At 32.8% G+C, this 25,626-nt stretch overlaps 2 protein-coding genes across 4 annotated transcripts; one reads left to right on the top strand and one right to left on the bottom strand.

Annotated features, from left to right (window-relative positions):
• The first annotated feature begins 2,560 nt into the window (after positions 1 to 2,560).
• Positions 2,561 to 9,874, top strand: LOC128230010 (low molecular weight phosphotyrosine protein phosphatase-like). 3 transcript variants are annotated; one of them, XM_052941987.1, is made up of 6 exons: positions 2,561 to 2,672; positions 7,282 to 7,355; positions 7,615 to 7,731; positions 8,657 to 8,718; positions 9,135 to 9,234; positions 9,531 to 9,874. In XM_052941987.1, exons 2-6 carry the CDS (start codon positions 7,302 to 7,304, stop codon positions 9,612 to 9,614), a joined length of 417 nt encoding a protein of 138 aa, XP_052797947.1. In that variant the 5' UTR covers positions 2,561 to 2,672; positions 7,282 to 7,301; the 3' UTR covers positions 9,615 to 9,874. The 3 variants fall into 3 exon arrangements, with proteins under 3 accessions (XP_052797947.1, XP_052797946.1, XP_052797948.1); XM_052941986.1 differs by having other exon boundaries at positions 2,563 to 2,695; XM_052941988.1 differs by lacking the exon at positions 2,561 to 2,672 and adding an exon at positions 2,684 to 2,802.
• A 382-nt stretch (positions 9,875 to 10,256) lies between these two features.
• Positions 10,257 to 25,366, bottom strand: LOC128230011 (uncharacterized). Its single transcript, XM_052941989.1, has 4 exons — positions 25,091 to 25,366; positions 15,635 to 15,752; positions 11,634 to 11,729; positions 10,257 to 10,828 (listed from the first exon to the last, which is right to left on the bottom strand). The coding sequence occupies exons 1-4, from the start codon at positions 25,107 to 25,109 to the stop codon at positions 10,705 to 10,707; spliced, it is 357 nt and encodes a 118-aa protein (XP_052797949.1). The 5' UTR covers positions 25,110 to 25,366; the 3' UTR covers positions 10,257 to 10,704.
• Positions 25,367 to 25,626: the final 260 nt, after the last annotated feature.

The raw sequence follows: 25,626 nt of genomic DNA on the forward strand, positions 1-25,626 counted from the left end.
ATTCGTAAAACATATATTGAGTTTCCTTCAAAGGCCTAGTTTTAGGAATGGTTGTCATGATAATTCTTTGCTGTGTATCCCTTGTTTATTGCACTAGTGTCATTGCAGGGCCAATTTCCTGTGTATTTGTTTATTGGCTTGGGGCCATTAAGAGGTGACACCATTTAGAGGAGAAAATAGCATTGTCTCTAATACACAACCAATTCTTGCATAAACAATATATGCATAGCCAATGTATTAATTTGACTGATGTGAAAGTAAATAATAAACAAATAAAGTTAAAAGGGTTTCATTCCATTTATGTTGTATAATATAAATTGGATATTATAAATAATATATAACATTACTCTTATTCTTACTCTAAAGCATCGTAATAATGCCTTTAATATGATTTAAAAATTTATAAAAAATAAACAATTAGTCAAACACTGACAGATCTGAGATTTGACAGACAGCAGGAGGCAATAAAGATAAAGATCGATACACAGAATTGTGTACTATGGGGGGGGGGGGGGCACTTAAAGAAGGCTTAAGTCAGCCTTCAATGGATAGTATTTCATTTGAAAATGAAGCAGCAGAACCAATTATACAAAACATTTAAAATATGTGTTTATCTATTATGTGTTTCAAATTAGAAATGCAATTAATAAATCTGGGTACAATTTACTGTATTAAATATACTATAATAATTAATGGTGTACTTATTTGATAATGATTGCTGTCAGGTTGTCACCTTAAGTCATAATACATTTGTTAAACAAAAATAAACATAAAATTGAATGTTTCAGAATAGATGGAAGAAAATCTTTGTTTCTATAACCTTTGAATGAATCTACAATTTCACAGTTTGAGCTTGGAACAATAAGGCGTGAACTTTGATGATTAACTATTTCAAATAACGAACAACTTGTAATTATCACCTTGTGAAACTTATTGTTTTACTTTAAATAAAGGCTCGTGAATTCCTTTCATTGTTATGTTCAATAAGTGTTTGAAGATGAAACCCATTAACCCAGAACCAAAATTATATCATTATACCTATCAATTAATATCAAAATAATGCAATGCATATTTCAAAAGAAAACAAAAAACATTTAAATATCTTTGTTTGCCAGTTATTTTTTTTATAAAACAACATCAGTTATTTAATTTCATAAATCTATATTATTTACATGAAAGGTCCAAATGGATTATTATTATTCTCTATTTATTAATTAACATTAAAACATCTGTTTAAACTTCACACATCATTCTAAGTTTCACTGTAAAGATAGCTTTTATGATAGACTGCAGAAGCCTTATCTGGTCAGCCCCTTGTCTCCATTTAGTCTTTCCCTGGTCTTACCCTTGTCTTACCCTAGTGCACTACGAAGTGCACTGATGGTGAACTGATAGTGAACAAGAAGTTCACTTACTGTCAAGTTTGGTCTTAACAGTACTGTATGATATCGCATAATAAATTCGAGATTCATTTTTAAAACGGTTTGGCAGATTGAAGCGATTTGATGGAAATGGTTGCAAAGGTGCATTCGGAATACCTCGGTCATATTCAAAGAGACCGGCGCAAACTCCGCCAAACTCCGCGCAGTGTTACTTCCCTTTGTAAACAGTACAGTAATCACTGCCACCACAAGATTTTCATCCAAAATTGGATGAAAACTTTTAATGGCATTTTTTTTAATCATATATATTTATTCTTATATCCTTTCTTAAATAATTACTTTACGCCAGTTGATAGGCATAATATGTTTTATAAAAAAATAACAATTAAAAAAAACATTCGGAAATGTTCGGTCTTTTTTCAAATTGAAAGTAGGATTTACAAATTACAATATCAACATGGATGTGTTGTTAGCTATTCAGACATGTATCGAACGTTTTGCATTTTTTTCCTTTTATGGAATAAAATCGTTTATTTTCTAAACAAATGAAACATGTTGCTGGAATTTCTTTTAAAGGTGTTCCGTCCATTTTGTAAATTGCAATCACGTGCCGTTTCTATCATCACGTGATATTTGTGAAGGCAGTGATTACTGTACTGCAAGGGAAGTAACACTGCGCGGAGTTTGAAACTCCGCGCAGTGTTACTTCCCTTGCAGTACAGTAATCACTGCCTTCACAAATATCACGTGATGATAGAAACGGCACGTGATTGCAATTTACAAAATGGACGGAACACCTTTAAAAGAAATTCCAGCAACATGTTTCATTTGTTTAGAAAATAAACGATTTTATTCCATAAAAGGAAAAAAATGCAAAACGTTCGATACATGTCTAAATAGCTAACAACACATCCATGTTGATATTGTAATTTGTAAATCCTACTTTCAATTTGAAAAAAGACCGAACATTTCCGAATGTTTTTTTTAATTGTTATTTTTTTATAAAACATATTATGCCTATCAACTGGCGTAAAGTAATTATTTAAGAAAGGATATAAGAATAAATATATATGATTAAAAAAAATGCCATTAAAAGTTTTCATCCAATTTTGGATGAAAATCTTGTGGTGGCAGTGTTACTGTACTGTTTACGAAGGGAAGTAACCCTGCGCGGAGTTTGGAGACCGGCGGTGATCTGATTATGATTTTGAGTTATAAAATCTGCGTTGACATCTTTACGTACTCCACAACAATTCTTTAAATTGTTCAAAAAATGTCAGAAAAAAAGAAGTCAGTGCTTTTTATATGTTTAGGCAAGTAAAACACATGTAAATGAACTGTGTCTAAAAACATGAATTATTACGTTTTATATTTTTTGTGAAATATAATACTCGTATACACTTCGGATACACACCTTAAAGTGATAAATATACTTATTATGACTTAACGCACATAATAATATAACACTTTAGAAACAGGCGAAATCCATTCAACTGTTCAAATGCAATGAGTAGTAAGCTAGTATCAAAACGAATGAAAACACAAAAATAACTGACAAAGCAATGCCATTTCCCTACATGAAGCATTGCAGAAATGTAGTACTGTACAGTACCAAAAATAATTGAAAACAAAATATATATCAGATCATTTTGATTTTGTTTATAAGTTTCTTAAATGGTGATATCACACCCACTTTCATTGCATAATTTCTTGTTATAATACAGAAAGTGACGAGTTTTAAGATGAAATCAAATAAACTTTAATCATTAAAACAAAATTAGAAATAAATGTATGACTTGCTAGAATATTAAATAATGCATAATTATCAGGGATGATAAAGTTCAGGATTAATCCTGAAATCAGGATTGAAAGCTTTCAGTTTTATCTTTGTAGAGTTGTATTAAGTTAGATTTTGATGGGCACTTGCATATAAAATAGAAAGAAGTACCCTTAAAATGGATATAAATGGCTTTGAAAAACGTTTCAAGAGGGGTCTAAGCCCTTAAATGCTTTTCAGGGCCTGAATCCCTCATATTCGAACTAATTTTTCAGGATTGGAGTTTTTGGTCAGTTATCATCCCTGAATTATATAAAATTTATATTATTATTATAAATAATATATTATTATATATTTCCCCCGCTCTTTCGACTCACATGAGCTTTTAAAACCTTCAATTTGTCGGACAACCATGTTTTATATGTATAAAGGGTTGTTCGCAATTGTTTTGAATGATCACTTTTAAAGCCATGACAGTTCAATAATATTCAACAGCATATTTATTTACTTGTTTTTATGCCCCCGAATGTAGGCATTTATGCCTCCGAAGGTGGGCATATTAAAATCGCACCGTCTGTCCGTCCGTCCGTGTGTCCGGCTCAATAAATTGTGTCCGGTCTGTAACTTTCCCTTGTATGGACAGATTTTAAAATAACTTGCCACATGTGTTCCACATACCAAGACAACGTGTCGCGTGCAAGACCCGTGTCCCTACCTCTAAGGTCAAGGTCACACTTAGTGTTTATTCACAAACGAGTGCTGCATATAGGACATAGAGTATAGGTTGTCGTGTACGGGCTGTAACTTTCCCTTGTATGGACAGATTTTAAAATAACTTGCCACATGTGTTCCACATACCAAGACGACGTGTCGCGTGCAAGACCAGTGTCCCTACCTCTAAGTTCAAGGTCACACTTAGTGTTTATTCACAATGGAGTGCTGCATATAAGGACATAGAGTATAGGTTGTCGTGTCCGGGCTGTAACTTTCCCTTGTATGGACAGATTTTAAAATAACTTGCCAGATGTGTTCCACATACCAAGGTGACGTGTCGCGTGCAAGACCCGTGTCCCTACCTCTTAGGTCAAGGTCACACTTAGGTGTTTATTCACAATGGAGTACTGCATATAGGACATAGAGTATAGGTTGTCGTGTCCGGGCTGTAACTTTCCCTTGAATGGACAGATTTTAAAATAACTTGCCACATGTGTTCCACATACCAAGACAACGTGTCGCGTGCAAGACCCGTGTCCCTACCTCTAAGGTCAAGGTCACACTTAGTGTTTATTCACAATGGAGTGCTGCATATAGGACATAGAGTATAGGTTGTCGTGTACGGGCTGTAACTTTCCCTTGTATGGACAGATTTTAAAATAACTTGCCACATGTGTTCCACACACCAAGGCGACGTGTCGCGTGCAAGACCCGTGTCCCTACCTCTAAGGTCAAGGTCACACTTAGTGTTTATTCACAATGGAGTGCTGCATATAAGGACATAGAGTATAGGTTGTCGTGTCCGGGCTGTTGATTTCCCTTGTATGGACAGATTTTAAAATGACTTGCCACATGTGTTAGACATACGAAGACGACCTGTCGCGTGCAAGACCCGTGTCCCTACCACTTAGGTCAAGGTCACACTTAGGTGTTTATTCACAATGGAGTGCTGCATATAAAGACATAGTGTATAGGTTGTCGTGTCCGGGCTGTAACATTCCCTTGTATGGACAGATTTTAAAATAACTTGCCACATGTGTTCCACATACCAAGACGACGTGTCGCATGCAAGACCCGTGTCCCTACCTCTAAGGTCACACTTTGGTTTTTATTCACAATAGAGTGCTGCATATATAAGGACATAGAGTATAGGTTGTCGTGTCCGGACTGTAACTTTCATTTGTATGGACAGATTTTAAAATGACTTGCCACATGTGTCCGACATACCAAGACGACATGTCACGTGCAAGACCCGTGTCCCTACCTCTAAGTTCAAGGTCACACTTAGTGTTTATTCACAATGGAATGCTGCTTATAAGGACATAACAGTGTAGGTTGTCAAGTATGGGTGGTATTTTTTATGTTTAGAGGCAATTTAAAATAACTTGCCATATGTATTTGACACGTAAAGGCAAGATTAACTTTTCATGTACTGACCTTATTCATAGGTCAATGTCACATTCGGGGGCAATCGTCACATACTGTGACAGCTCTTGTTTTTTCATCTTTTTATTTTGTTTGACTGCCTGTGCTGTACCATGAAAGAATCATAAAGAGGTTGTATCCACCTTAAATGCACTTACTTTATGCAAGCTATGTTGTAAAACTGTCTTTGTATAACCGTATCATACCTTTGAGGAGAAGGCTTGATTTGTTTGCAAATGATGCCCTGTTTTTGGTCGTTCAGTACTTGATGTTAGTTTTTTAGTGTGTTATATATATTGTTTGTTTTATTTGATTCATTGTGTTAAAGTTGATACTTGCTCCTATTAGGGATTTTGCGATTATTGGGACAAGTGTGAGTACTCGTTTAGACCTCCAGTGACCTCTTTTCTTTTTTTTTGACTGACCCAAGGTTGATTACCCCATTGTTTGTAAATGAAGATATTCTTGAAGTGTGATCTGTCAGAGTTGTTATGAAGGTTGTGTGTCTCATTTAGTGTCTGTTAGGCCTTAGCCTTGCACTTTTAAACAGGGTCTTTATAATGGTCTGGCTTTTGTAGTTGCATAAAGCTGTGATGGAGGAAACTCTAAACATTTTATCATGATGTTTAATAGATGTACAGTAGTATAATTGTTTATCTTCCTATATATTTAGAATGCAGAATGTTTGACAAAAGTGCACTGGTTAATTTTTTACTAGAAGCAGTTGACCAGTTAATATTTGTAGATCATGGTAATTATTTAATACATTAAAAGTGTTATTTGTAATGACAATAAAAGTGGACACTACCAACAGTCGAATTAGCTTATGCATCTGAAGTGTTTGGATCCACATTGAAAAATACTGACTTACGTTCGTCCCCTTCATTTCGACATAATCACGGATCTATATGTAAGGGTCCGTGGCACAATAAAATACTTCAATGCAGAAGTATACACTTTGTTCATGCACACATACAAACAAGCGCTGAACACAATGAACCATTAAAGCACCTTTATAAAGCTACCTTTATAAATCTGATTTATGTATGCCCTGGACATTGAAACTTAGTTATTATGCAAGCCTTTACTACAGTTGACTGTTTTGGGGTTGGTTGTCATGATTTAGACAAAGAAACACTCCAAAGAATATTATTTCGTGAATGGCCTTATTTTATGTCTTTTTTATCTACATTCCTCTGACACAATGTATAATTGTGTTTCTAGTGCAGTATTTGTTTCAATTTGTCCCAATTTTCATGGTCAACTTTTAGAATAATACATCGGACGCTACAGAGACAAACCCAGCGGCCAAATATTTAGTTATGAACATGTTCAAAATCACAATGATATCAAAGGGGATTTAAGCTTTACAGACATTTAGCGAGATACACACAATGCCACAAAGCAACAGACACAACACATTTAGACATACAGCGTCACAAGACAGCACTTAACTAGAGTCTCGTTACGTCCAAAGACAACCGACACACAGCGAGAGACACATAACGTCAAACGACAAATTTCAAAGGTTGCATGAACATTAATATTTTGTGTACTATAAAACTAAGGTGGGTTACCGACTGGTATACGACCCTTCTCTTCTTTAAACGATATAACAAGTGCTCAAGCTGAGCTATTGTAATCGGTCTATGTCCGGCGTCTGGCATCCTTTTTAATTTTGTAATAATTGATAAATGTTGAAACAAATTTGAGTTTATGGCCATACAAACTGTAAAGCTATTTTGATGTGTGGTGTTTGTATGTGTTGTGCATCAGGTCATATTTTTGAAGTTTCGGCTACTTGGCTTGTCCCTGCAATTTTCATTGTATTGTTGATACTAACCAGTATACGATTCTCATGGAACTATATTTAGTAATTGTCACATAGTCATATTTCCTAGCCCTATCTTATACAATGTTTTTCATAATCGCATACAAAAGGTGATGAATAATATAAAGCTAATAAACTTAAAATATTTTCAGGAAATATTTGTAGATCTCCAATGGCGGAAGGGGTGTTTCTTAACATGCTTAAAGAGAAGAAATTAACTGGCCAGGTACTGAACTGTTACGGAGACACTTCGACTTGTGCTAATTGAATTATGGTTAAACGCATGTATTACATTGTTAATAGTAAGAAAATGTTGGAATTAGGAATGATAGTTAAAATTCTGAAATGTTGAAACGTTTTGTGAAGTTTATTTTTAGACTGTTTATTTCTAGAGTTAGTATTCTATCAAATGGAAATCAATCATGCAAATAACTTTAATTAATTATGTTCACTATTATATATTCCATCTGTTGTTTGTTACACAGTGGGAGGTTGATAGCGCTGCTCTCGGTTCCTGGCATGTTGGGAACGGCCCGGACAGTCGGACCATGAAAACCCTGGAGAAACATGGGCTCATCGATTATAAACACAGGGCTAGGACGGTGGGTACGATGGGTTGATAGATATTCCAATAAAACGTATAGATTTACCTAATTAGGCTGATTATACCACATTGTTTTTGGGATAGGGGATATAGGGCTGAGTTTGTCGGTATGCTGATCTCTTTAAATTTATCCGGACGACAACTCATTAAAAATGGTACACATATTAAGCCCCATAAAATGAAGGTCAAGTTCGATTTCGGTAACAAGCCAATTTTTTTACGGAGCTATGATCAAGTTCAACTTTGGTAACAATATTTAACCATTTTTTTTTGCTCCTGATCAACTTAAAATTTGCCATAAATACGGTGTCCGGACGACAAGCGTTGCTTAATTAAAAAAAATAATCAGATACACATAAGATCCACTAACTGAACGGTCGATATTTACAGGTAAATTAATATAAGCCTTTATAATGTTTTTTAAGTAATAGCTACGTGGCCACAAATTCCCCAAGTTAAAAAGGCGCCAAAATGTCGCTTATATGTTTAAATCTGTACACAAGTCATATGTTTATTTTGGGTTTGAACATACAAGTCAAATGAATTAAACATGATACCTTGATTATTCGCCTTTAAATATGTAAAGTACAGGACAATGTCGACACTAAATTTTGACAGAGTAATGGCCCCATTTAAATTTAAAAAAAAGTTTACCATCGCTGTGTATAGGCGGCGTGAGGGGTATTCGCCACTCCATTGACAGCTCGATTAAAGCTTGATCGCCGATCATTTTATTATGGTCTTTGTCATCATCCAGCTTGAATTTGCATTTTTAATAATGCAATTGTCAATTATTTGTTTCGTGGGACTGTAGGAGATTTAAAATATGTGTAAACAACCTGAAACATTAAGTGAAAAAAACGGACATAAAACTCTCCAATTGTTTGTTTTTACGAATTGCTTGCATTCCTTCCCGTTTTCAGCTCTGTGATGAGGATTATACGAAATACGACGTCATATTCGGAATGGATGATGATAACATGAGGTGAGGAAAAATAGTTTTAAATTGCGATTAGTTCTATATACAGTATGCAAGTTATTTTTCAGTCAAGTACGTAAATAACTATTGAATATTGAATGATCAAATTTAAGTCTATAAATAATTTCAACTGTGTGTAAAACGCAATTACGGAGATAGTCATAATGAAGTTGATTCTATATCTAAATATTCCATTGAGGGATCGAGCTCAAATTGTACTCAGACCGAGGTACTGCGCAACATATTTGTATATTTTTACAGTTCATGCTGTGTTTGGTTGAGTTTAATTGAAATACACATTATAATTATTGCATTCTTTGATTTCTGTTATGAAATGAAATGTTATTAGGCAAGGGGTACATAGTAGAGTCTAATAAAAATGTTCAGCACATACTTCTAATTAAAACTGTATTTCATTCCAGTGAACTTGCAGAACGTAAGCCTAAGAAGAGCACAACACGGCTGGAAATGCTTGGGGAATACGACCCAGAGGGGGAAAGAGTCATTAGGGATCCCTACTATGTACGTAGTTTTGAAATATTATCTGACTTAAAAGAAGCAAATTGCATATATAGGTATACATTACTTTTGTTACACAAATGTTCAATTACCGTCAGGCAAACCTTTGGGATATTTACATAAGTATTGTAATATCAATTCCTTGATTTTAATGCCTACTTTATGTTTATGTAGGTGGTTTGAATTCTCAATTTGAATAATTTTCTTGTTTTTCCGATTGAGTTGGGAGACATCCTATTAATTGTGATATTATTTATTAAAATCATAAACCCTCATAACCTGGTTACCCTATTTTCCAGGACACACGTGGAGACATGTCTGGTTTCGAGAAGGTTTACGAGCAGTGTGTGAGATGCTGTAAGGCCTTTCTCGACAAATCTTAAAATAGAGACTACGCTTTGCTGTTATTATGATTATAATGTGTGTTAGGGTTGAAAACCTTTCCAACGCCAATTTTGCATACATATAATATCTGATGCTTAAGACTGCTGGGTCTCAGAGTCGCGCTTATTTGTATGAATTATTGTCTCCTTTTCGTCAACAGATATTATTTTCTTAGCAATTTTGTAGGGAAATATAAATATTCCCGGTGCTTTATTATATCTCTACTGCTAGCGATTGTTTCTAATAAAGATCAGCACAACTCGTACATTTACGTCCATTTTTATATATATACTCAAATGAAGAAAACGAAATTACCCATTCTTGGCTAATAATTTCTAACCACAACTATTCTAGATAAAATCTCTTACTGAAAATGTGTTATTTTCATGTGTAATTTTATTTTTCTTGTAAGTCAATAAGCTTAAGTTGAATGGCCTAGTTCTATTGTGTCTTTATTTAGCTACCAAAATGTTTGCCATTTATTAAAGCGTGCAACGTCATTCACATTTTACTTGAAACTTTTTTGCGCAAACCAGGAAAACCAAGAAATTCTCCACTAAACACATTTGCCTTATGCTTATTCGCCATTTAAAAGAAAACAACACTTTCAGGATTTGAAATATATTTTAATACGCACTTGCCAGATATTGATTAAACAACAAAATATTCCATGATGTTTTACATAACTAAATGCAATTCATGATTTCCATCATTTATGATTTCCTTATGTATATTAAAGGGGATAGATCAATATACTATTTTGATTTCTTTTTAAAATCTCGAGTACTTTGCGACAATTCTTTTTATTGCTATGATGCGGAATGTTAATAAATAAAATGAATACATTCAAAAGAAATTGTTGTTTTGTGTGTGTTGCGAGTGTGCCGTTTGTATAAGTTTGACAGTTAAAACGCCTTAAAATTTAAAACAAAATATACTAAAAAGAATTTATTCTTATACATTGCCGATAAATTGTTAATGTTATTCAACAACAAATACACTATAACTTTATTTCAATTTAAATCCACAGAAATGAATTGTTTATTCATATATGTAGACCCGGTGTGGGCAATGCCACGCCTATCCGCGTCACCAAGAGTCCATATACTCTTCGGGCTCGATGTACAATCCGCCCCCCACATTGTTCGACCGCAACCACTCGTCATTGTTGGCCAGGCCGTCTAGTCCGGACGGTACGGCCCATTTCTTGCCACTGTAACGGTTCAATTAAGTTAGGGTATAAATACACATGATATTTCTCTAAACAAGACAAAAAAATGAACGAAAATATACTACAATCATTTATAATATAGAAAACCAAGGAATTATCAATTAGCATATATCCAGCACTCTGATAGCTATATATTCGCAAGGGCGTGTGAAAGAGGGGTTAAGGGCGTTGGTATATTGATTGTACCTTTGAATTAGTTGATGTATGTCCAAATATTCAAATAATCATACAATAGATACAGTCTGATGTAAATGCGCCAGTCCTTTTCAATCAATGGCTGTTGTGTCTTGTACCATAAATGAACCTCATGTGTGGTAAAAGTCACACAAAAGAGAACAAGTCCCTTCCCATTTTTTTCCGTTTGCATTACGAGGAGTTTAATTTAAAGTGACACCCTTATTTAAAATCAATACATACACATGTATAACAACCATAAATTTTGAGTGATAATTCTTTATCTACTTACTATATAATGCATATATGGAAAATATTGATTACTGATAACAAGATTGTAACAAAATATTTAATAGCTGAAAACCAAAAAATATTAAATGATTGGTGAATATTAAAAGATTTACAGTGATCTACTATAGTCTAATAAGGTAGAAATCCGTGTATTCTTCACAATTCTTTCAAATTAAACTCGGAATCGTTCATAAGAACCATTTTTTCGACATGAATTTATCCTTTCTGGTATATTTAAACAATTGTATTTAGTGTGGAAAATCTTATTTGGGAGTATAAGTGCATCTTTAACAAAAAAAATAACTAAGAAGGTCATGCTTACATCATTGAAAAGAAGTCCGAGGGCCGAGTGGTTCCTTTGAGTGCCTTCTGTGCCTTGTAGCCCATCAACACCAGGTCGCCCGCCTGGCGCTTTCGTCTGCAAATACATATACGGGTGGTTGTTGTAAAGTAAGTGGGCAGGATACATTTTCATCCAATGTATTGCCAATATTAAATATTTCAGAGTTATCACGAAAACTTGAAGGCGCATTAAAAGATTTATTGGTGGTTTTTGCCTTTCTTAATTTAAATTCTGTACGTAAATATTGCATTGGTACGCACTGATTCAACGAAAAAAAGAAAAGAAACTGTAATTGCAAATTCGCATGTTAACGTCTTAGTAAAGGAAGCATGCTGTCAGGTAAAATTAAGTTAATTTTTCGAAATGCAATTGTATTGTCACGAAGCCATTATCTTGTCCAAATACTTTGACGGTGTATGAACTCTCAACGTATCTTTACAAACCACATAAAAATCATTCCGTTGCTCGAAGCGGAACTATGTACAGTACTTGTTTATCATTATTTCTGGTAATGGTAATTTATCACATATTTTTTGTATTTGTGATCCCAGTTTTCATGTTTTTTGATTTTCTCGCTCCTCAATAGTAGATCAAAGTGTTTTGGTTATTAACTGGAATAAGGATATACATTAAGCTTTAGTGCAACCTTTTTATCAAATGTTCAAAAGTAAATGTCATTCACCAAGCATAATATATGTTTCGTCTACATAGATATCGTAGTATTTAGTAGTTTACGCACTAATCATGACAAGAGCATGCCATGAGCTATTTGTGGCAATGGTATCCTTTTGGATAAAGAGACAAATATATATTATGGCAGATTCTGGTACATGTATAGCGCCTTTTCAGACCGAGCATTTCTGGTTGTGTGCTCTTTTTACAATACTTTGTCGAGGAAAAAAGAAGCGTTAACAGTCAATAGTATAATTTTGTAGAATACGATCTGTTAAATACTGACATTTCACTCGAATAAAATTGCATCGGTTGACTTATACACGGAAATTGTTTGAGCAAGATTTCCTTTAAAAGACCGTGAATCAAACGGGGTATCGATGGCGGAGATACTTAAAAAGAGTCTTAGAATACATGATTTTTAATTAAATTGCTCGGCATTGTAAGGTTGAAGTCGCCAAATGAATGTCGAGAATCATTTGTCAAACAGGAGTCCATATCGGCACCTGAAGCAGATCATTGTGGTTTTTTATTACTCGGTCCAAATATACCACCAGTAACAAAGACAAACTATTTATTTTGTTCGCACACGAAATTATTTACACTTGGCTTTGTTTTAAAGTCCACTGTGATAGCTGGAGAATAGTTCAATATACAAAATATACAATTTGGTACATGCCTGAAACGTATTCATATTTGGTTAACATTTTTTTATACGTACATAAAAAAAGCGAAACTTGTTTTATTGGATATTGCAGATTATTTAGTCTCAGCTGTAATCAATTAAAGACATGTAAAGTACCGTTGTCAAGTCATTATGAACTGCAAATAAATGACAATTTTTGAAGGATGTATGCCTGTACATCAGTTAAAGTAGTTCGTATTTTTTTGAATTATGTCATTAATTAAATGTAGTGTTTTAGAGTCGTATTTATTGATCTAAGTTTAAACTGATTGCTAGTGAAGTGTATTATTGCAAACTTAATTAAGATTCCGAAGAGTTAATTCATAAAGTTTAACTGATAAATAAAATAACTACGCGATCTACTGGCAGCGGACTTAAACGTGCCACTTTTTGAGTATGTAAACCGTCCAAATACACCCGAGGTTGTTTTCGATAAAAATGGCCGAGGAGCTCCGAATGAACATTTTGCAAGCTCCTCTCACACACACGGTCTTTCGGGAAAACAAATTTTGCTCGCTAATTATATTAGGGTGTTTTATGTTTTGGAGAATGATAGAAAGATACGTTATTGAAAGAAAAAACAACTGTAATTAGAAGAACCGAAGGGTACGATTTGTCATATAAATGTACAGGATTGATGAGACAACGTTTATGAATGACAATTTTTGAACTATTTACAAACTTCTCTCACTAAGAGCGTCTTTTGGGAAAAATAATTTTCCTAACAAATTTCTTTTCAAGAGGAAGTTAATGTTTTGAAGAATAATGAACAAAGGTTATTTAAACAAAAACTTGTCATAAAATGTACAAAATTGGTGAGATGTAATTTTTTCCAGAGTGGAAAGCTAGAATGATTTAGGTGACATTAACTACAGAACCAGATAGAACCTTTTCCCTACATCCCGCAATTTGAGTGTTCTGTATCCTCTCACATTATTATAAAAATCCTTTCAGTCAGAGCTTCTTTTGGGAAAACATGTTTACAAATGCTATTAAAGAGGGGTTTATTTTGTTAAGGATGGTAATAAGTTATTTAAGGCAAAACCTACATATTAGAGTGCCCCTGGTGTACTCAAATCAAATAAAGGGGATCGTGCACAGGAAAGATTTTTATGGGATCGTGTTCTACAACTTGCCTTTATATTCCATATATATCTGAGAGAGAATTAAGAATAATCACACATATTTGGCGCGAAATATGGTTGATTTTGTAAATCACGAGAACAGTAAATGAAACTGCGATCTTGTGATATTCATTTCTAATCCAAACAGGGGTTTATTAATATGTGTTGTCAAACAACCTTAAAGATAACAGAATAATGTCTAAATATTTTTCTTGAATTTTAGCAAAAATATTGACTATATTTATTTTTCGGCATTTGATGCTTTTTTATTTTTTGTTTAAAGTAAAATAGTTTGGCTTAAATTATGTTTTTCTTTAAACAAACCTATTTTCATACATTAACCGCATTGCTTTACTATTAAAATGTGAAAACAGTAAGCGAAACTGATTATCTAGATTTTGTTCCTTGTTTTTGAAAACAAAAAGACAGCGGTGAATATTTTGAGTTTATCATTATTTTGCTGTCATCTATACTGTCAGTAGTGAACTATTACTGCTCTAAGATAAGCTGATAACTTTCGCTCATAGTTTCGTTTTTTTGATTCGATGCATATTTTGAAAGTCAGAGTGCAATGCATGTTGTTTGGTACAAATACATATTATAAATAACAAAGAGGTCGAGATATTCTTTTATATTAGATAAAATATTAATTTTAATTTACACACTCTAAACCATTAGGTAGTGCAGCTAAGCAGGTGACATGGAATGTGGGCGTTGAGAACAGTTTCCCCAGTGCATAATAATTATTGTTATGATTACATATCACGAGTCAAATAGCGAAGTTCGACATTGTTTGATTTCGGACATAAATTGGAGCCTTTAAATAGAAAATATAATAACGCACTGAAAAGTGGAAATCCCTAGGTCTTAGCAACATCTCACCGGAAAAGCATCGATTTAATTCTTTTTAATTTTACTGTTTTACTGTTTTAAATCGTTTCATACCATTCATTAAAAGCCTAAATAACTTGGCAATTTTAAACAAGATATTAGATTTGTTCGTATTTCATTTTGACGTGTTTAAAGATACCCATTAACCTTTAAAGTCCGCTTTAAGGGTTTTATTCGGATGTCAATATAATATTTTAATTTAAGACGATAAACCACATTTAGCTGATGTTATAAACCAAATAAATATCTATGGTATAGGGATTGAAAGTCAGAATTATTTCTTTATGTTTTTTACTCGAAAATCTAATTTCGCACACTAATATCAGTCTAGATTTTCTGCATGTTAAAGGACACATGATGTGACAAGAATACGTAAAAATATGTGCATTAAATTCCCCTAATTTCATTGTCCTATAAAGGCTTTGATTTTTTATATAAAATGTACAGGACTGGCAAGACAGCGTTTATAAGAGTGTTTATATAATGACATAATAATAATTTATATGTCATATGTCATATGTTAATATAAAATTCAAAATATTTAAAAAAAAGTCCCATGGCCACAAAACTTTCAATTAACCCCACGTGCTCTCGAACTATACTGTTACCTGTTGTGTTTTGCTGTGTCTTGTTTGTCTGTCTGTTTGTCAGCCATGGTGTGGTACAATTGTATTATCACTAGGGTTACAAGGAGGACTCTCGGAACTACAGAATTCGCTTTTCTTTCTGAAATGAAAATAAATAAAATTGTTATTACGACGACGGGATACTAGGCTGTTCGCGCTGCATATACGCTTGTGAAATACATGTCGATGAATTACTCATTTGATCATCGATATAGTCCTATCAATTCTCTGTAAACGAAACACAAGGTATGCTAAATAAAACTAACTATATTTATCACAAACGTGACGAATACCCTCACACGCCGCCTGGACATATGAATGGTTAAACTATTTCTTTGAAAAAGGGCTATAACTCCGTCAAACATTGGTGGATTGTACCTGAAGTCAAACTTGACCTGAATTTTATATTGTTAAACATGTGTACCAAAAATGATGTATTAACGTCAAACCTTAGTTTGTTTGCACATTCTTAGTTGAAAAAGGGACATAACTCGGATAATATAGTGGTGTGTAAATAATGCCGATCTTCACCAGTATTTCATTTTGTTGAACATGTGTTACAAATAGTATTTAAATCCTTCAGCTATAGTTATTTCCGGAAACCGAAACGAATATGCAAAGAATGAATATTTTAGTAGCCTATTCTTTTAACATCGCATGACCTCACCAGACAGTACCTATCATTGCCAATGTAAATAATGCTTATTAGGACACCGTTGTATGTAAACATGTTCAAAGTAAAACAAGTTAAAACTGAACATTACTTAAACACATTAAAAGGTAACAAAACACATTTTTATTATGTAGGGAAGTTATCAAAAAAACTTTCTCATATATAAATTTCTATACATAATGTAATTCTATTTTAAAATTGTGACCTTGGACATTTTATTTTTGTTGCGGCAACAATTGTTTTTGTATATAGCGTCCGACATGATACTTTCTCCCTTACAGCTACCAATTAGCATATCAAAGGCTATACAAGTTCACTTCTAAACCAGCACATGAACGTCTTTAATCGAAAGAGAAAATAAACTTTAAAGAAATATTAGTGAGGTATACCATATTTAAGGACTGTTAAGTTTTAAAACGTTAAACCTTCCAAATAGCACAGGTTATATATGACATGGTTAATAATAGCATGCGTAAAGTAATACCACATTATTTAAGTTTTATTCTTATTGCCTTTTTATTGCATTTACATTATTGATATCTTAAACCTTAAGGTGTCTGCGAAACTTATTCAAGAAAATCAAACACTATGAAATGGTTACATTACCATAAGAGGCAGAATATATCCAAAACAAATAAAGTAGTTTTTTTCTAGGTGTAAAGATATAATGCTACAATATACAAGATTCAAGAATCCCAGTCTGCTAAGAAACTTTAGTTGTAACAAACAAACATAATTGAACAAAACATAACAATGAACTTGTGACCTGGAAAAAATATAGGTTTTAAAAGGTTACATATTAGAAAAAAGTATTAACATAAGCCGTTTCTAATCATATTGATTCGTACAATAACGGAAAGTAAGTAATAGTTTGAGGACATGAAGTTAAATATTTAAGATAAAGAATAGGCTGATGTGTTGTTGGTAAAACTGTTGTTGTTATTATTTTACTCTAGCTTGCTAGAAAAAACAAACTTTGGAAATATTGCTAAGAGATGGTACTTAATTTATCATGTAATTGAACAAGTATACTAGATTTTGTGGACATTATCAGAAACAGTAGTGTGGTTGCTCCTACGATTGGGTCAATCCTTACCTACAGGTAACCATCCAAATCATTGCCTGGCCACCGTCCTGACAAAGCAGTACCTAACACTGTGTAAGAATGTCAATTGAATATACCAAATCGTAACATCTTAATAAAAACTTGCTGAAAATGTGTTCGATAGATGTTTATGATATATACATTTGAAACAATCAAAAATAGACATTAGCCCTAGTTATCTATTTTTGATAACTATTATTCATATACAGGCTGAAATCCTCTGGTATTTGAATACCACATCTTGTCCAGTGGGTTTTAAGCAATCCCACTGAAAACAAACTCCTTTTAATATAAAGTGTAACAGATATTCAGCGAAAAACCTTATAATTCTCAATGCATTCTTATATTTTAAGTTATAAAAGATCACTTGCACATTGAGCATGTTATAAGAGGAACTTGCTAAGGTAGAGATCAGCCTTCTAAGATCTATGTAGTTTTGAGAGCACTTTATTTCCATTGTCATACCTGACTGCGGTCAAAGCGAAAGAGTTATTCCCATATTTGCTTTACTGACAAATTCAATATGGCCCATAGAGATTTCTCAGGATAGCCTTTTCGACGAAAACTGACATTCTGCATTTGTACAAACGTTGCTACCACCGCTTGAGTTCCTATTGTAGGGGATTGAAATTTTCACAAACTTGGGACAGTAATTTAACTTGATATTTTAAGTATCTAAAAGTCATAGAACATATTACAATTGGTATCAATTGATAATTGAAACGGTCGTAATGACAAACTACACAATATGTGAATTGCTACTCTCGTCTATGGTCTTATTCATTGCATTTACATGATATAAAGTATTGTCCCAGATTTACCGAATAATACCATTACTTTTACAAAAAGACGTCAACAAAATATTTGACATCATACACATAACGTACATGTACTGATGAACTCAATTTCCAACATCCAAAAAGAAACGAATCACTAATCATTTGTAGTATTTTGATAGCCTACAACCATTTAAGTATAATGGTATGACCGTTAATCGTATTAGTCATTTGGAATGTATTCGTTGCTATGGAAACTTGTGTTATTATAGTACATTTGAGCTAATAAAGCCTGAAACTTCAATCATAGAGATGAATTCATGTAACATTTAGTAGAAACAAAACAGTATTCAGGCTAATTATTTTAGTTTAATCCATTTAAGAAGCGTTAAATGTTGTTGTTTTTCCGAAGACCCATCGTGACACATATTAGTTTATCAGAATAGTTATAACTTTTGATCCTTTTGAACGTATGCTTTATGTGAATTGTTTCTCAATGTTTGTATAGTGTGTATGTCTTGTTGTTAACAGAAGGGAACAATGATATAAGGTAAAACAATTTTTTTCCGAAGTTCTGTTTATTTTTACTCGATAATCATAATTGGCGCCGAACTAAAGTGCGGGCCGCTTTGAATTAAATTTTGTTTCTTTTCAAGGGAGGAGCGTGTATTATAAAACTGCCATTCATCGTTAACTGTCATGGTATATTCATGGTTTGCTGTCATTTTCTATTAAAATATTGATACAATAATATTTGATTTTTTGGTGTTGCTTTTTATAAATGAAGTTTGTTTCATATGCTGTTTAATTGTGTTAATTCGTACTTTTTGAGAAAAAAAAACCTAAATGTTTTACCGACTTTTCCTTTCTTTCGGTTTTCCAGTCGCTACAAATTTTAGAACATTTCATTTTGTATTAATAAAACCTGTACTGAACACCGTATCGTGCACATTGTTCAATTGGAAAATTTATGACACATTCAGATTGACATTTTGTTTATAAATGTGTACACATAAATACATATTTTGCTTCGTTTATTTCTTATCCTAACTAAACTTTATAATTTTAATATAAACCATATTATATAATGGTCGGCTTTAGGCTATTTTACGGCGCCCTTTAAGGCTTTGCATCAATGGTTTTTTTCGTATGTTACTGGAATGGTTACACTCAGGTTATTGCACTGCAAAAATATTTCGAAGACTTTCTTTCGGCCTATTATGTTCCTTTGAGTCAGCACGATAGTTTTACGTACAAAGAATTATTATATATAATTTCAAGTACAAACAATTTCCTCTCAACTATCTCCGTTTGGTGGCAACATCATACAATATTTTAACTTATGCACTTTGAATTGTTGTCCTTTATAAACAAAACTGCCACATGGCATCAACTCAATAATAAGAAACAACATGAAAATAACATCCCACTGTACCCGTTTCTTCATAGCGTGATGACATTCATATGTTTGTGGATGCGATGATATTTTTCTTTATTATAATGACATCTTAAATATGTTTTGCTCGAGTCAACATATTTTAACTTTAAATATAAACAGAAATATGATTTAAATGAAAAAATATAATGCTTGCGTTTATTAGATATGATGATTGATGAGGTATATTGATGGCATCCTCAATAAAAATAAAGCCGCATTAATACGATGACATAGGACACTCAGGAAACCGGTTGAAAGCTACATTGAAGTAACTTGTTAAGAACTCCACTATAATATAAACCAGTAATACATCACAACTTTACTTCAAAATATTGTAATTAGTTTAGTAGTTCTATTTGCAGGTAATTGTTGACTGATACTTAATCGATGGCAAACTATTACGTTTCCGTACTTTCCTGAAATAAATTACCCATTTTTGTTTATTTAGTTTATTTAGTTACTGGAGAAAATACAACTTCTAGTTGGCTACCGATCAATTAGATGTTGTTACAGAGGCGGCATGTTAAACTCAATGTTTTAGAAGAGTCCACAGCAAACCAATACGTTCCAGAAATGCCGCATACATCCAAGGTATTTAAATGGTCAATAATATTGAGTTAAGTTTTTTTTTTATTTAAGAACAAAACAATGTCGTTCATATTTTAATAGTTGTTTAAAAGTTTCACTAATCATGCCAAAACATATATATTTCCATTTTGAGATATGTAGTTAGGGCTCAACGAAATGTGCCTACGCTAATCCCTGATATAAATAAAACTGCCCCACCCTGGAAAATGAGCCTTTTGGAGTAGAAATACTTTCAAATCATGACAACAGCGTTCTTGGCATCATTGTCAACCATGGTAATGGCAACACTGGCAACAGCTCCTAAGTGTACCGATTTAAAGTATTCAATGTACACATTTGGGAGTCTTTAGATGTCAGGTGACCTCACACTACTTTGATATCACTGGAAAGGGTTTTATCGGTAGAGAAAAGAATAAAGAGAAACATATATTTCAAACTAGCTGTTTAGTCTCGAGAGATTGTGAAACAGGTCATTTCGTACGTTTGTTTTCATTTGAAATAAGGAAAAAAAAATAAACTGCAATGACTTTATCCATATATATTTATTTCCGTAACTTACTTTCTTTTAAGTAATCCGCAAGCAAGACCCTTTCAAAATATACCACACTCATATATGTTGCTGCTGGGCATCAACATTTAACTTAACGACCAATGGAAATGACACGATATAACAAAATAGCCTAGTTTTACATCGGGTGCCTTCAGCGGTATTCGATCAAAGTAAACAAAATATTTGTATAGCATTTACAGCTTTATATTCAAGATCCTAACGAACAAGAACGCAAATAAACTGTGACAATTTTCGGAAAGATCCAACATTTAAAATGAGAAAAACGAGACATTTATTTCGCCTTATTTGAACTTCGTTTCAAAATGTTTTATGTCGATATATTTCACATCAAGATGCACTAGTTTTTTGCCAAGAATAGTTAAAATGAAGTGCGTATTCGATAACAGCTAAAGTATGCCATGGCTGTTGGCACGCACGTACATATATACAAGTACATATGTGAATGTCCATAAAACACAATATTTCAAGTGACACTCTTATTCAAAATTGATACATACACATTTATAACAAACATAAACTTGACTGATAAACCTTTAACAACTTACTAAATAATGCATGTATGAAAAATATAAAGTACTGATAACAAGCTTGTCATCGTGTATTTAATGGCAGAAAGCGCAAAATTAATAAATGATTGGTGAATGCTAAAAGATTTACTGTGGTCCACTATCATCTTATAAGGTAGAACTACCGTGTTTTATGCTCAATTCTTTAAAATCAAACTCGGTATCCTTCATAGATTGTTTTCAACATGTTTTCATCCTTTTTGGAATATTAAAACAATAGTATTAATTGTGATCAATCTTATTTGGGAGTGAGAGTGCATCTTTTAAAATCTATGGTTTAGTATAAAAGCAAGGTATTGCCGTTCAAATTCTTTTAATTTTAAAAACGGTATTTGTGTGAGTATGTATTATATTATTGAAACAAATTGATTATTTTGTTGTACCTATAATATGCTTTTGGCCAATTTAAACAATGAACATCTTTAGTAAATTGCGTTACTTACACACACACTCGCACACACACACACACGCAAATATTTTTAAGTGTTATTTTGTTCAATATTGAAAATTGATTTAATGGTTTCGTTTTTTTATTATCATTATTGATAGTTGCTTTAATATGTTTGTGTATTGTGTATTTGACCATATTCGTGAACTTATTCTTGTATTATGTTGATACTGACTATAAGAAGCACACATACCAATATACCTTTTATGTCATATCATATTAAGCAGATGCTAAGAATAATAAAACTTTATTGACAAAGAATTTACTGAGCTAACCCTTTTTCCGTTTATCAATGTCGTATCTTGTTTGTGTATATTATTAACAAAATTCGATTAACGTTCAAGCGCAGTTGGTTACCATGTTAGAATTTAATTCAAAAAGCAATACGAAAATTATTTTTGATAATTTAGAGATTCTTTTTAAAGAAAAATGTTATACTTAGTGGGCAATAATACAACTTGCGGCGAAAGCTTATCCCCGTTGCAAGTGCGCAAGTTTTTAGTGATATTTTTAAACATACAAAAATACTCAGACTGCACCAGTTGAGAAACATTGCAACCGGCAAATAACGCACTACCATTAAGATTGGCCGCCACAAAGTAGACCACATTTCATGCAACAGCAGGAATGATTATATTTATCTCATGGATGAAAGTTATTGCAATTAGTAGATATACGCGCTGTTTTTAGTTGATAATTATTTATCGAAATTACTGCATGAGTTTATTGCCCGGGCTGGGCCCGCACATAGCGATTATACCTAGACTTGTTAAAGCATTTGAAAGGGATATTAACAGTGTCATCAATTGTTCAATATATTTGTATTATATGTATTTAAGTTTGATATGAAAGCTTACATTCTATAATAATTTTGGTAATTTTTGATATCTTGGAAACAATTCAAATATAAATTATCCCACTTTACCTAATCAATATTTGCCAAACGCTCTCATAGTGCACGTTATGGGGTTCATAAATTAAAAATGATATGTATGTTCATTAATAAATTAAGATTGTTAATACAGAAAAGTAATAGCTTGAAAATAAGTCTGAATTTATTTAATATGAAGAATAATCATCCACTATTGTAAGTGGAAACGTGTATTAGAGTGAGCATTGTTTTGATAATAGTATATGTGTTTTGACAGAATAAAGTTAACGTACAGCGTGACAAGATAAAAGAGTTATGTTTATTTCGGCATGTTTGTTGTTATTTTAATTAATTCATTTTGTAAGCCTTGCCGCGTTCAGCGCGTTCAGCGCTTTGATTATCGAATTTTATTCACGGAGACCCATTTTATACACTGGTTAGTGTTAATGCCACATCTACATTTATTTATACCGATGTCTTCCTACTAGTACCTCGAAATGTGTTGTTTATATACTTCTTGACCATCTATGGTTCAGTTGCTCCTTTTGGCGAGGCCAACGACTAGGCTCTTTAAGGAGTGCAACAAAAGTGCATCGCTCAAATTCTCATTTATCATAAAGAGACATAAGCAGTGTTTAGTGTCTCCGGCTATCGCCGAGAATCATTCCTCCCTCCTTTCATACGTTACAATGGCCTTTGATACACTCAGCTGCGGGGGTTGATTTTTACACGTTAATGCCCGGGAATGATTAATTCCAAGAATTGAAAACAGACGCTTTACATATTCACAGACACAAGATATGATTAACTACATGTGCACATTTTCCATGACCTATTCACCCTTATTTTACGGCAACAAGAGTATTGATTTAGCGCAATTGACAACTTTGACACTTCATACAAAATCTCAAAACAAAAGAAAAAATAGTAGTTGATAATCATGCGAGGAAATAAGAAGAAATGCCATGGCTTATTATGATAATAATTGTATCCGCCCGTGTCTACATCATGAATATATTAAGTGTCAGAGGCACTCTAAATGTTGTTTAAATCTATTTTGGAAAATGTAATTCTTATGATTTACCTACGTATTATATACCGATAGTTTCTTACTTTTTAATTTTTTTTATAGCATATTAAGACGCAGCGATGTTCATCCATGTTTCAGTATTTAAAGCGAATGCTATATTTTTCTCGGTATTCAATCAAGTTAATAAATGTCTGCCTCTCGTCGCATAACTCCTGAAACAGTACATATGGAAAAAAAATCAGTATTAATGTGTTGTTTGTTTCAAATAACGTTTTGATATGTTAATGATTATTTATTTTGGTCGCTGAAGGATACCTTGTTTTAGCGTTATCAGCATTTTACTTAAACATAATATTATTTTTTTCGTATCCCTGAAAAGTATACTTAAGCACTGTGAATTAATGACTTTTTCAAATGTCTATAGGGACGTCCTTAGTACACATAGTAACCGCTTGAAACGTCGTTCTGCAATATATGTAAAATAAAGGTTTGCATTTCTGAATGTATGCAATTTAGCGCGCTAACGGTATATGAAAGGTATCATGTTGCAAGAAAATAATTACTTGTAAGAGCACTAGTACTCTGCAGTTTTGAGTAAACGCGATATATCAAATAAGATTTTTATTTCAAGGATCGTATATCACAATATTTCAGAATTACACCCCACAAAGATCTGCGTATTTCTTAAGCGAAGAGAAAGTTACTATAAAAAGGTTACGAAAATGATACCAACTCTGGAAAAGATAGTGTTAACAAATAATTAATAATACATGGCATTTAACCCCTGTGCCTGTTAAATACTATTTTAAATAGACAAGTGCATCGGAAATTGGCCAATTAACGATAGTTAGATCAATTATAAAAAAAGGAAATATTCTCGTGTTTTACACCGCTTCGTTACTAAGATAGGAACCTTCAAGAGACAGTAAACAGATTTATTTACATATTTCTATTTTTATCCGATGAAAAAAGAAATATTTTCAGCAACTAGACAAACGTGTGTAAAATAAAATAAAATGAAATGTTTTGTAATTATATACTGAATAACTTGTGTTATAAAAAAAAGAACGAATGTTCACGTCTATGGCATGTTTTGATGTATTTTCCAAAATGTGCAAAACATTCAGTTTTAACTTTTAACACGAACACTAAACCAATCATTGCCAATAGAAAAAAGCAAACACAAAAGTTTTTTTTTAATTTTTGAAAAGAAATATAGGATGGGGATAGAGTAATTGATTTCTCATAAATATTAGTGTAATATTTATAAATCCATTCCATTTGGATTTATTTACAATATATTACATACGATTTTAAACAATTAGTACATAAAATACCAAACAAGTAAGTCAAACAAGTAAGACTATATTACCTTTATGCAGTGTACCCATTATACGTTAAAATCTCAGTGTTTGTTTTTCAGGTATCTTTTTTCATTAAATTGTCTCTTCGAAGTTTTCCTATATTGTGATTATCAATCATTAATAACAAAAACGTTTATTTTATAGTTAGCTCCGAAATAAGTTTTCTTCCGTAACAATTGCCATTTCCCGTTGTTAACACGAGCCAACGATCTATTTTCTTCTGAGTAGGAACACAGTTTCTCAATTAAATAACTTCAACACCTCCTGCCTACTCACTCGATACAAGATTGTTCCGCGTGTTAGATTGTTGCTGATGCCAAGACCTATTGATGAGAATACGCTTTGTATTTATAATGCTAGAAACAAATAACGAAATGAAATATTACTTTTGGCGCTGTAAGTGGTAACGAAATTCGCAATTTGTCAACGGGGAAATGCTGCGCCCAAGGAATGAGGAGTGTCGGGTCTAATGAAAGGACGTCATATGTTGTTTCTTTGCGTTGGTGGCTACGTCTAATTTATTCTCCGTACCCCGCAACTTGTA

This window comes from Mya arenaria, chromosome 4 (genome assembly GCF_026914265.1).
Source record: "Mya arenaria isolate MELC-2E11 chromosome 4, ASM2691426v1".
In the NCBI taxonomy this organism is placed as follows: domain Eukaryota; kingdom Metazoa; phylum Mollusca; class Bivalvia; order Myida; family Myidae; genus Mya; species Mya arenaria.